The 13,665-nt window shown below is 39.5% G+C and overlaps 1 protein-coding gene across 1 annotated transcript in view; it reads right to left on the bottom strand.

Annotated features, from left to right (window-relative positions):
• NCOA3 (nuclear receptor coactivator 3) overlaps positions 1–13,665 on the bottom strand; it is a 71,907-nt gene that overhangs the window by 32,424 nt on the left and 25,818 nt on the right. Inside the window, exons 2-4 of the mRNA XM_049781306.1 lie at positions 3,720–3,824; positions 1,134–1,306; positions 451–551 (exon numbers count right to left, since the gene is read on the bottom strand). Coding sequence (XP_049637263.1) covers positions 451–551; positions 1,134–1,306; positions 3,720–3,805 — 360 coding nt within the window. The 5' untranslated portion in view covers positions 3,806–3,824. The remainder of the gene's footprint in view (positions 1–450; positions 552–1,133; positions 1,307–3,719; positions 3,825–13,665) is intronic.

The raw sequence follows: 13,665 nt of genomic DNA, 5'->3' as shown, positions 1-13,665 counted from the left end.
GGCTCAATCTCCAGCACCACCAAAACAAAACAAAAATATCTCTGTTGGGGGCCAGAGTGCTTACCTTGCATGAAGCTGACTTGGTTTGAAGCTTCAGCGCCCCTTATGGTCTCCCAAGCCCGCCAGCAGTGATCCCTGAGCACAAAGCCCAGAACTGATGCCTGATCACCACTGGGTGTGGCTCAAGCCACCAAAAAGATATAACTTGAGGTTAGAGAGAGAGTGCAACCTGCTAGATAGTTTTTCTCCTAGAAAAAAAAGTTTGTGCTCTAAATTCAATCCCTGGAACCACATAGTCCTCCAACCATAAATAAACAACCTGAGGGCAACAAGCAGCTCTTGTGTACCTCAGGATATGGCCCCCAAACAAAAACAAATAACACTAAAAATACAAAGATTCACAAATCAAATTTTGTTGATTTTTAAAAATCAATGCAATTAGCTACTTGCCTGAAGTAAAAGTGGTCCCAGGGAATCTTTATCGATAACTCCTTGTCCTGTGGAAGATACATCTGCTTTCTGAACATCATCATCATTGGAAATAGCTTTTCCTGAAAAGAAAAAAGGCAGAATTACAAATAACATGTGAATTTTTCACTAATTAAATCTGCAGATTGAACACACACACTCACAAATGTACTACCAGGGGAAAGAGATGCTACTACCATTTTTAAAAGTTAAACTTTAGATGATCAAAAGTACCCTAAGTCTTCTTTCACTGCTAAATGTATTCTTTCCATGTCTTTCTAAAGAGAACTGACATATGAGAATAAAGAAAGTAGGTATCATTCCAATTCTATTAACTGTTTTCAAAACAGTTAACTATTTTATCCACTCCCTCAATCAGTAGTATCATCATCCAAGCAACAAAACAATACAAAGGAAAACAAATGCAGTTAACAAGTTCCTTCTTAAAAAACGTGAGTGGTGGGGCTGGAGAGATAGTATAGCAGTAGGGCATTTGCCTTGCACGTAGAAGGACAGTGGTTCAAATCCCGGCCTCCCATATGGTCCCCCAAAATGCCGGGGGAGATTTCTAAGCATAGAGTCAGGAGAAGCCCCTGAGCACAGCTGGGTATGACCCAAAATAAAACAACAACAACAAAAGTGTTTTTTTTAACTTTGTTTATTACCTTGCTCTTTTATTTGACGTATCTGTCTTACTGTTTCTTTTAAAATTGCACATTTATCTGGTTTGACATTAAAAGTGTCAATGTCACTAAGATTCGCAGATATTAGTTCAGCCAATTCTTCAATATATTTACTCTCCTGTTCCCGTCGCCACTTTTCACCACTGCAGGTAAGACTAAGGAGAAAAAGCCATGAGTAAATAAATCCATCACAAAAGAGCAGAATTACTCACAACACACTCACAACACTATTATCTTCTTAGATAAACTAAGTTCAGTCAACAGAAATGATCAAATCATCTTAGAGAAGTATAATATGGCAAAATTTCGTACAAATCTACCATATTTTCTGGCGTATTAAGACGAGTTTTGAAACAAAAAAAAGTCAACCGAAAATCGGGGGTCGTCTTATACGCCGAGTATATCCCGAAAAATGTTTCAATATGCCGCTAAACAAAACAAAAAAACAGACAGCCAGGAGTAACCCCTGAGCACAGCAGAGTGTGGCCCAAAAACCAAAACCAAAAACAAAACAAACAAACAAACAAACAAAAAAATCAGGCCACAGAGTTTCCAAATCTCTTTCTTGGGGGCTCCCAAACAGTACTCAGGAGATCTGGGGGCCACTTCTGGCAAAACCCAGCTAACCGTGTTGGTGGTTCAGCGCTAGGGTCCGAGGATGGGGTGTTGTTTGATTCATGTAGTGAGGGAGATTAACTGACACCACCAGGGAAGTGCCAGAAAAGGTGCCTGTGATAAGGGACCCATCACTGCAAGGCTGCTCAGACCGCCTCTCTAACTCAGCCAATCCAAGCAGGCTTTTGATGCATGCAAATTAGCAGATGTTTTGGACCCGAATCTACACTGTAAAAAGCCTGCTCAGATTGGCCAGAGTCAGAGAGGAAGTCTATTACAGTGTAACATTTGAACCGTTGCTTATTGTGATTGGCTCACTGGGGTACATACAGTTGCAGCACAGGAAAGTTCTGATTCAGCGAATAAAGGCCTAAACCTATGTTTTAACTGCAAAATTAGGGAGTCGTCTTATACGCTGGAAAATACGGTAAATCCAATTTTTGCTTTGGGCTACTCAGTTTCTCATCTGGAACATAAACACAGCAGCTTAACTTCATGAAGATAGTAAATAAGCATCAATTTATTTGTTTGTTTGCTTATTGGTGACGCTCTCGGGTTACTCCTGGTCATGAGCTCAGAAATCACTCCTGGCTTGGGAGACTATATGGAATGTCAGAAATGGAACTGCAGTCCATCCCAGGCTAGCGCGGGCAAGGTAGACAGACTACTGCTTGTGCCGCTGCTCCAGCCCCAAGCAGCAATTTTTTAAAGTGTGTATTGCGTATTATTTTCTCTGGCTTTCAATTTTTCAAATATCACATCCAAATTCAAACAATACTGACTCAGAAAACTCTAGGAAAGTTATAGGATTCAGTATTCTATTTTAATAATTCTATGCTTAGAATTTTAATTTAAATACTCTGTTAGGGGAGTATCTCTAAAGTGGTATATAGTTATAGTGTTATAGGTATAGTTGTTGTTATAGTGTTATAGGTAAGGTGTTGGGGGTCACTTTCAAAGAGTATTAGTCAATTGGGCCTAACAGTTCAATGTCATGGTCAATGGTGCAAATGGTGCCTGGGGACCCCGAGTTTGAGAGTTGGCAATGGTCAGGAAGCATGGAGGTAGGGGGTTCCAGTGCATTCAAGGATGTACCAGGATCCTAATTTCTACAATATTCTATTTTACAAACATCTGGCTTTATTAAGAATGCCACACAAATGCCCACTTATCAACTTAAAACATGTGCTTTTAAGGACAGGAGTGATGGTACTGTGGGTAGGATGTTTGTCTTGCATAAAGATAATTTGGGTTTGATTCCAGCAGCCCATAAGGTCAACCAAGCTCCACAGGAGTGATACCTGAGCACAGAGCCAGGAATAAGTTCTGAACATTGCCAAGTGTGGTCCAAAACAAAACAAAAAGTACTTATAAAGGATAGCAAATACTCTTATTTGTAATAACCTTAGTTACCTAGTCATAACTTCTACCACATTCACTGAGAAATGCTTCTTATAGTATCATTGTTGGTAGAATATTATCTTTTCTATCTGAATCAATGAAAAGGCTTCTATTAATTACAACTTAATGACAGCCATCTCATCACTGTGCCCCTCTGTCTACACTACAAAGCAAAACCACATTATTTAAGCCAATTCAAATACAAAAACATGTAATTAGCAAATGTAAATAACAGAAAGCTAGAATGCGGTCTTTAAAACAAAGGTAGAGGGGCCAAAATGATACACAGCTGGTAGGGCATTTGCCTTGCATGCAGTCGATCTAGGTTCAATCTCTGACAATGAGGCTGCCCCGAGTCTGCCAGGAGGGGTGATTTTTTTAGCACCGAGCCAGGAGTAACCCCTGAGAGCCAACCAGTGTGGCCCAAAGAAACAAAAATACAAACAAACAAACAAACAAAGAAATGAAACAACACAAAACAAAACAAACAAAACAAAACAAAGTAGAGGGAGGAGGAGACCTAAGCAAAGCAGACAGGAATAAATCACCTACCCTTGTCCAGGTGTATCACATGGCAACTTGCGTTTTCGTGAATCAGGGGCCAGGGCGTCCAATGCATTTTCTCCTAACCCACTCATGGTGACTAAGCATCAGCAACTAAAAAAAGATAATAAGCCAAAAACATTATAAAAATATCCATAATTCTACAAAAATGTAAGTAAGAGAGCTATATCTTATAATTCATAACCATTTTTCTAAATGGTTATTCTCAGTATTTTTTTTTATAAATGTACTATTTACACTCAACCTCACACTTTATATTCTTGCTTAATTTTAGTGTAATTATGCCAAATGTTCAACCCCAGACAGAAATGTTTCTCAAGTTCAACTAAAAGTATACATATTAGATACCTCAGGTAAGTAGGCATTTTTTTTGGATTTTTGTTTGTTTGTTTGTTTTTTGGGCCACACCCGGCGGTGCTCAGGGGTTACTCCTGGCTGTCTGTTCAGAAATAGCTCCTGGCGGGCATGGGGGACCATATGGGACACCGGGATTCAAACCAACCACCTTTAGTCCTGGATGGGCTGCTTATAAGGCAAACGCCACTGTGCTATCTCTTGGGCCCAGCATTTTATTTTTAACACAGAAAAGAAAATTGCAACTTTCCACTTCACTAGATCCTAAATTTTATTTGTAACCAAGTAACTAAAACTAAAAATTTATTTTTTAATTTGGTAACTAATCTTCAAATGATGAAAGTTAATTTTTCAGGCTATTTTCCCATTTAGGATTTGTTCATTAATATTTATCATCCAATGTTCAAGTTAAATCTCAATCGTGCAAATAACAATGTAAACACCATTGCATCCTATTTAAAAAGTAGGTGTAGAGGGGCCGGAGAAAGTAAGGCTTTTGCCTTTCATGCAGAAGGTCATTGGTTCAAATCCCTCGTGCCTGCCAGGGAGTATTTCTGAACAGAAAGCCGGGAGTAACCCCTGAGCACCACCAGGTGTGGCCCAAAAACAAAAACAAAAACAAAAAGTAGGTGGAGAGGGACCGGAGGGCTGCCAACCCAGGACTGACCCGGGTTCAATCCCGGAACCAGGAGTAACCCCTGAGCGCCTCTGAGTGTGACAAAAACAAACAAGATAACAATAACAACAAAAGTAGGTGTACAATAGTAAAACTGGATAAGGTAATTTTGATAAGATCATATTCTTTAAAACACAAATACAAACTGTTAGCCTTTTTAATTTTGAGACATCTATTGAAAAAGAAATTTCCACTAGGTGGCACAATTCTACCAGAAAGGGAGAGATCGTATAATACAAAATACACAGAAGATAATTATAAATAAGTTATCACATAAGAGACTTGATATAAGTTGCTTTTAATTTTTAGCCCCGCCCCTATATGTTGCTTTTAAAAAATTAGAATGAAGGAAACATGAGAAAAAGATTAGAATGACTGTCAGGGATGACCCATGTACAATCTGTACAATCCCCAGCATCTCATATGGGATGCTAAGTGAGTGGGGAGCCTGGAGTAAGTCCTGAGCATTATCAAGTGTAAAGGGGGGGGGGGGGGCATATTAGATGTGGGGGAAAAAAACAAACTAGCATTTGGGGCAAGGGATGTATGTAGTTCAATGATGATGCACAAATAATCATATGCCTCACATGGCCCAAAATAATATCCTTATTTTTATATAAACATAAGCTGAGTCCTACCCCAAAATAAAATGGCAAATTACTTAGTAAATAATAGTATTTTTTAAATACATAAGATATTCTATATTCTCAGTATTATTTGGGGGGGTAATTTTTTTGGTTTTGGGCCACACCCAGCTTTGTTCAGGGCTTACTCCTGGTTCTTTGCTCAAGGATCAGTAACTTGAATACCCTCCCAAAGTTTAAGGTGCCTCACACTTAAGTAAACATAAAATATCTGGAATAAAGAGGCTAATCGAGTCATATTTGAGAATTTCTCTCACTCAATGATATTTACTTTACATCTGTTTAAACTTTTCAACTTAGAACTTTTCTTCAGAGCCGGAGAGTACAGCATGTAGGGCACTTGCCTGGAACACAGTGGACCCAGGTTCAACTTCCTGTCATCCCATTGGTCCTTTGGCACCACTAGAAAGAGATTCCTGAGTACAAAGCCAGGGGTAACCCCTGAACCGGCTATGGACCCATAACCAAAGGAAATAAAATAAAAATTCTACTCCTATGATTGATATAGATTATCACCAAATTAGACAGGAGTTATATCTAAAAAAGAGGCTCATTGGAAGGCACTTTTCTTCCATACAGGCAACAGGCTTGATTTCCCCAGCAACACATAAAGTCTCCTATGACCTGCCAGGAATAAACCCTAAACAGAACTGACTGTGGTCAAAAACAAAACAAAACAGAAAAATAAATAATGATCTCAGAGTAGGGGGAAAAGTCAATCATCATAATCAACCAGTCAAGCTAGAACTATATGCAAGTAATTCATGTTAAGTCTAGTGTGATTGTGTAGATAGAAACCTAAATATGTACCCCTATGACATCTATGCATATAGCTGTTCTCTTGATTGAAAGAACACGTTATAATATACAAAAGCTATGTAATCTTTATGCTACTTTAGCAACAGAGGTAATTATCTGGAAATATGGGGCCGGAGAGATAGCATGGAGGTAAGGCGTTTGCCTTTCATGCAGGAGGCCATCGGTTCAAATCCAGGGTCCCATATGGTCCCCCATGCCTGCCAGGAGCAATTTCTGAGCCTGGAGCCAGGAATAACCCCTGAGCACTGCCGGGTGTGACCCAAAAAACACACACACAAAAAATATCTGGAAATGTACTAGTGCAAAACCAAAAATTAAAAATAAAAAAGAGAGGTCCTGGATACAGCTCAATGATAGAGCACTTGCAGTGTATGTATGAGGACTTGGGTTCCATTCTGCACATCAGCACCCAAGAAAAAGGGGGGTAACAACAAGGTAATGGTAATTATCCAAACAAGAAGATAATTATTTAAAACATAAAATACTTCTCATATTTCATAATTTTAGAAACGGGGGTAACATAGTCAAGATCTTTATTAAGTATGAATAAGCATTGGCATCACATTTTTCTAAAAGACCATGTGACATCCAAGAGTGATGGCAAACACTCCAACAAACCAGGCAGAGCAAATACATCTCCTAAATTTAATATGCTTAAGGAATATGTTCAATCTAAATAATGAAAATATTTCTACCTTAAAAATATCTTTACATGGGCCCAGAGAGATAGCACAGCGGCGTTTGCCTTGCAATCAGCCGATCCATGAACCAAAGGTGGTTGGTTCGAATCCCGGTGTCCTATATGGTCCCCCGTGCCTGCCAGGAGCTATTTCTGAGCAGACAGCCAGGAGTAGCCCCTGAGCACTGCCGGGTGTGGCCCAAAAACCAAAAAAAAAAAAAAAAAAAAAAATCTTTACATACATTAACTAATGCAATAACTATGAAGCACAAATAATTATGACACGTACTCTACAAAACCTATTTATTTGGTATTAATCTTAGCTATAAACATAAAAATGTATAGAGTATTTGTTTACTAATATGTTGTATGCTGGGGCCGGAGAGATAGCACAGCGGTAAGACGTTTGCCTTACATGGAGAAGGACGGCAGTTCGAATCCCGGCATCCCATATGGTCCCACAAGCCTGCCGGGGGGGGGGGGGGGGGGCGGGGCGCGATTTCTGAGCGTGGAGCCAGGAGTAACCCCTGAGCGCTGCCGGGTGTGACCCAAAAACCAAAAACCAAAAAAAAAAAAAAAGTTGTATGCTTCTCACTGGCATATGTGTGTGTGTGTGTGTAAATGGGAGATGTTATCTAATATGGCAAATTAATTTTTTTTTTGTTTTCGGGCCACACCCTTTTGATGCTCAGGGGTTACTCCTGGCTACACGCTCAGAAATTGCCCCTGGCTTGGGGGGGACCATATGGGACGCCGGGGGATCGAACCCTGGTCCTTTCCTTGGCTAGCGCTTGCAAGGCAGACACCTTACCTCTAGCGCCACCTCGCCGGCCCCCTATGGCAAATTATTTTTAAAGGCAGGAAATATAAATGCCTAGCATATATACACTAAGTCTGGACTATTTTCAGGTAGCAATCAATATTTAAGATGGCAGAGGGAATGGAGCATGTTTAGAATGCATCTTTTTTTTCCTTAGGAGCTCTAATTTAGAAACACAGATCAATAGCTGCACACATGTATATTTTTGCAACTTAAATTACTACCTATTTAGTTTAGTCAATGCAGAAAATTAGGAAAATATATACTCAAAGGAAAGAATAATGTAGCACAAGAGCCTCAAATATCACTAATTGGATATCTATTAAAACGATCAAATTTCGAGCCAGAGTTATAGCACATTCTGAGGGCATTTGTTTTGCATAAAGCTCACCCAGGTTTGATTCCTGGCATCCCACATAGTCCCCTGAGCATGCCAGGAGTGATTTCTAAGTGCAGAATCAGGAATAACCACTGAGCATCACCTGGTGTAGCCCAAAAACCCTAAAAACTTAAATTTTAAAGATTTTTTAACAGCTTTAAACTTTTAAATTGTAATTTCCTATAGTTAAGATTATCACCTACACAATTTAGAATTAAGACCACAATATATTCCTAACCTTCCCCCATCAGCCATCTATGGTCTAGAAATGCTGTAAATCCAACAGAGTGAAATATGTACTCTAAAGATCTTAATAAAGAGATGTCCCCAATTATTGTTAAACTGGCAGAAAGTACCCTTTTCTGCACTTCTAAGTAGAAGACACGCCAGTCCTATGAGCCTTTTAGAGTTGAGAACTTGTTGTTAAATCATAATCCTAACACCCAAAATTTACTTAAAATTTTTTTGGGGGGGTCACACTCGGCAGCGCTCAGGGATCACTCCTGGCTCTATGCTCAGGAATTGCCCCTAGCAGGCATGGAGTACCATATGAGATGCTGGGATTCGAACCACCGTCCTTCTGGACGCAAGGCAAACGCCTTACCTCCATGCTATCTCTCCGGCCCCAATTTACTTAATTTTTAAGTGTGAATTCAATCTCTAGAACCTAGAGCTTGTGGCTTCCTTTCCTGAAGTGTTTCTACTTTTTTTTTTTTTATTAATTATTTTTTTTATTATTTTAATTATGACAACAAAGATGCAAAGAAAGAGGACAGGGTAAAGTTACAGTGGAAGCCCAATCACCCATAAACAGGATTCTCAGTAGTTCCATCGATGATATCCCAGCCTTGAACTTTCAGCCAAAGAACATTAAGAAAAACAAAACTGAACCCATGTACAATACAATTACTTTGTCCCTCAAATCCCCAGTTGTAGTACATATTGTTTCTTAGCAGCACACCATATAATCTAAAGATATTAGACTTATGTAACTCTTTAAACATTGAGGGCAAAGTACATTTATCTAGTTCCATGCACATGCTTACTAGTTTAAGTTAACCTCAAAAGTTTTAATGGGTTGTTTTTCTTAAGGATTGGAGTCAAGAGAACATAGTAAAAAACGATATTAAAGTGGCATTTGTTTGCATAGGCCCACCAAAACATAAGGGACATGGAAAGACAAATTATGGTCTAAATACATGGAGACCCTAGTTCTCTTGAGGAGCCAGAGAGATAGTACAGAGGTCGGGCATTTGCCTTGCATGCAGCCGATCCAGGATGGATGGTGGTTCAAATCCCGGCATTCCATATGGTTCCCCAAACCAGCCAGGAGCAACTTCTGAGCAGAGCAAGGAGTAACCTGTTAGCATCACTGGGTGTGACCCCAAAACAAAACAAAACAAAACAAAACAAAACAAAAAATATTCCTCTTGGATACTACCTAAATATTAGTCTAATAGTATTTTAAGAGTTTGATTACAATGACAAATTGATTACCTAAAATATTAGCCTTTTATAAAACCTTCCATACTATCTAATACTAGCTATTTCTATATGATCTGAAAGAATAGACAGCTCACGGTATGCCAGGAATAAAATGAGCCAGACCCAGGGGCCAGAGTGATGGTGCAGTGGTAGGGTGTTTGCCTTGCACACGGCTGATCCAGGACAGACTGAGGTTCGATCCCCCAGAGTCCCATATGGTTCCCCGAGCCAGGAGTGATTTCTGAGTGCATAGCCAGGAGTAACCCCTGAGCATCAGAGTGTAAAAAAATGACTCAAGAACAGACTAGATAGAGAAGAGCTCAAGAACCATACTCAAGAACAACTAGATAGAGCTTTTCATAAATGATAGCTTATTCTATATATATAAACTATGTTAAGCATGCAGAGGACACATTCATTTCCTAGAATAATTTAATACTAGTTAATTTAATACTTCTTGCTCAAAAGCCATAAAAATTTTGGTTTATACTTTGGAGTCAGAGCAATAATACGGAAGATAGAGCATTTGCCTCGCACATGACAGACCTGGGTTTGATCCTTGGCATCCAATATGATCCTCCAAGCACTTTCAGTAGTGATTCCTAAATGCAAAGCATCATTAGGTGTGGCCCCCAAATCAAAATAAGAAACAAAAAATAATTAACTTTGGTTTTGATTATTTATAATTTAAAACAACAAGGAGAATGTTTCTTATGTACAACAAAATAACCAAGAGGACAAGAAACAGGAAGTACTTCTTGTTCAAAAGGAAAAGATATCAATCAACACCATTAGTTTTCATTAGGCAAGTGAGAAATTATTTGGAGAACCTAAGCAAGTAAAAATAGAGAGGAGATAAACTGGTCAGTATAATTCAATTGGCATAGAAACTTTATTCTTCATAAATTAATAAAGGAGAGTGAAGGGAGTAACTTTCATGGTAGCACAGTATTTGGCATTATCCCATATACTCTGTTCTCTCACAACTCTCCAAAGCATGTACTGCTTTTCCCATTTCACAGATAGTGCAGTGACTAACTTCACTAGATCACCTATGACAAAAATAAGATAGCAAAGATGAGATCACAATATTTTTAGGCTTTGATTTTAAAAAAAACTCAAAATGCTCACTGAACATTTTATCCCCTCCTCTCAGAAATAAACATGTATACTGTTAGATTAGCCTACTTCCATTCCACAGGCAATGTTTCAGCTCATTAGGGAGGACACTGAGAAATACCATTTCTATCCAAGGTTTAGAAGAATTTAGTCAGGAATAGGCAAAGGCCTACTCCAGTTCAACAGGCACTAAAGTTGCTATTCCCCCTCAATCTCCTAAAAACTAGCCAGTCCTCTACAAATTCACAGGCAAAAATGCCCCTCATGATGGCCTATTTTGTTATTAATCATTGTTAACTGTGACCCTTATTTCCACTTCAGAAGGTCACTGGCTCACACCGCAATAAGAAAATTTAAGATTGGGGGCTCCCAAGAAACTCAACCTTAAAATGGTTTGTCAAGGGGCCGGAGCGGTGGCACAGGAGGTAAGGCTTCTGCCTTACCCGTGCTAGCCTAGGACAGACCGAGGTTTGATTCCCCCGCGTCCCATATGGTCCCCCAAGCCAGGAGCGATTTCTGAGAGCATAGCCAGGAGGAACCCCTGAGCGTCACCGGGTATGGTCCAAAACCAAAAAAAAAAAAAAAATGGTTTGTCAAATATTCCTAGGTTTTCTTAGATCAGATACATGGACAGAAACTTTTAACTATCCCACAGGTACTTGTGTTTTGTCAGGCTTGTTTTCCTGACTTATCCAAGGTATGATTAAGTATACTAATTAGGGAGTGTTACTGGTTTCTCCAGAGAATCACAGTGACTTAAGAAAATTTTTCAAACAACTGTGGGTTTGAATTGATTTATTGAAAACTGCTTAAAGTGCTATATAAGAGTAGAGAATGCTCAAGCCAATTTTAAAAATTTACTCTTGGGGAAAATTTATGAGACATTCACACATGAAACTAATGCCCAAAACTCAATTTCAAACTGATACTCTTACTCAGGACAATTTAGTTTATTGCTGCCATAAAGCAATCTAGAGTAAATCCTAGTCTAAAATAAATCCTGTAAGATTATCTTTTCTTAAGTATCATATTAAATATTTTATTTCAATCTGTTGTATGGAAGAAAGATATGAATAAACTAACTTCTGTATGCTTAGCAGAGGAGGGGAGTTGGAGAGATAGTACAGTGGGTATGGTGCTTGCCTTGCACACAGCCAACTTGGGTTCAATACCCAGCATCCTATATAATCTCCCAAGCCTGCCAGCAGGAATGATCCCTGAGCACAGTGCCAGATTTAAGCCCTGATATGGCCCTAAAACAAAACAAAAAAAAAAAAACACACACACACACACAAGAAAAAGGGGTGTGGGGGAGGTAGGGTGTTGGGAGAAGAGCTAAATTCATACACCCAAGACTATTTCCTCATCAATGGATGACACTTCGTGTGAATGCCTCCTACCCATTATGTTTTAATTCAATTCTGGAACTTAACCCCGAAAGGAGACAAGAAAAAAAGAGAGAAAGTTTCAAATAAAAATAAAGTGGCGGGGCCAGAGAGATAGCATGGAGGTAAGGCGTTTGCCTTTCATGCAGAAGGTCATCGGTTCGAATCCCAGCGTCCCATATGGTCCCCCATGCCTGCCAGGAGCAATTTCTGAGCATGGAGCCAGGAGTAACCCCTGAGCACTGCTGGGTGTGACCCAAAAACCACAAATAAATAAATAAATAAACAAACAAACTGGCAATATCCTTTTGTATTGTTAAATAGTCCCTTGTATTTATCAGAAATAAATATAAAGTACCTCATGCAATCCTTTTTTTTTTTTTTTTTTTTTTAATTTCATTTCTGGTCAAACACTTGCATACCCCAAATCATTTTAGGTCCAGTAAATAGAGATGAATGATGGAGGCTGGGGAGATAGCACAACGGTAGGGCGTTTGTCTTAGACGCAGAAAGATGGTGGTTCAAATCTTGGCATCCCATATGGTCCCCCTAGCCTGCCAGAAGCAATTTCTGAGCATAGAGCCAGGAGTAACCCCTGAGCACTGCCTGGTGTGATCCAAAAACCAAGAGGAGGGAGAGAGAGAGAGAGAGAGAGAGAGAGAGAGAGAGAGAGAGAGAGAGAGAGAGGGAGGGAGAGGCAGAGAGAGAGAGGGAGGGAGAGGGAGAGAGAGAGAGAGAGGAATGACAAACTACTAGAATTCACAGGCTAGCAGAAAAGGAAAAAGAAAAACAATTTGAACAACCCAATTTGGTAAGTGTTAAAATTAAGGCACGACATAAAATGCCAAGGAAATACAGCTGATAGGAAAGCTACCAACTGTTATGTTTGTTTGTTTTAAAGGAAGTAAAAGTATAGATTAACTTGGGAGAGATGTTGCCAGAAAATGGTTTGGTGTCAGGTCATTCTTTCCTCAGTTTTTGGTTTATAATTACAGCTAATTTGGAAAGAGACTATCAGGAAGATAAAATAGAAAAGAATCCATGAGCTGGAATAATAGTATTGAGTGGAAGGCACAAACCTTGTACTTGTCAACCTAGGTTTGATTCCAGTCACATTGGTCCCTTGAGCACAGCTAGGATTGAGTCCTAAGAATGTAGCCATGGGACCAGAGAGATAGCACAGCGACGTTTGCCTTGCAAGCAGCCCATCCAGGACCTAAGATGGTTGGTTCCAATCGTGGCATCCCACATGGTCCTCCGTGCCTGCCTGCCAGGAGCTATTTCTGAGCAGATAGCCAGGAGTAACCCCTGAGCACCGCTGGGTGTGGGGGGCCTCCCCCCAAAAAAAAGAGTGTAGATCCAGAAGTAATCCCTGACCTCTGCTCGGTATGTCCCAAATTTAAAAAAATTAATAATAATAATAATAAATTCTATTTTTAATAAAGAGTAAAAAGTATTTGACTGTAAATTAACTCTTATTTTATCCACAAGGTTCCAATCTCTCTTTTCCCTTTGTATGGTCATGCCTTTTCATCTCAATCTGTGTCCCAAAACCTCTTTACTTTCATGGTTCA

This window comes from Suncus etruscus, chromosome 9 (genome assembly GCF_024139225.1).
Source record: "Suncus etruscus isolate mSunEtr1 chromosome 9, mSunEtr1.pri.cur, whole genome shotgun sequence".
Lineage (NCBI taxonomy): Eukaryota > Metazoa > Chordata > Mammalia > Eulipotyphla > Soricidae > Suncus > Suncus etruscus.
Note: the sequence above shows the minus strand (reverse complement) of the source record. Positions and strands in the feature narration are given on the sequence as shown.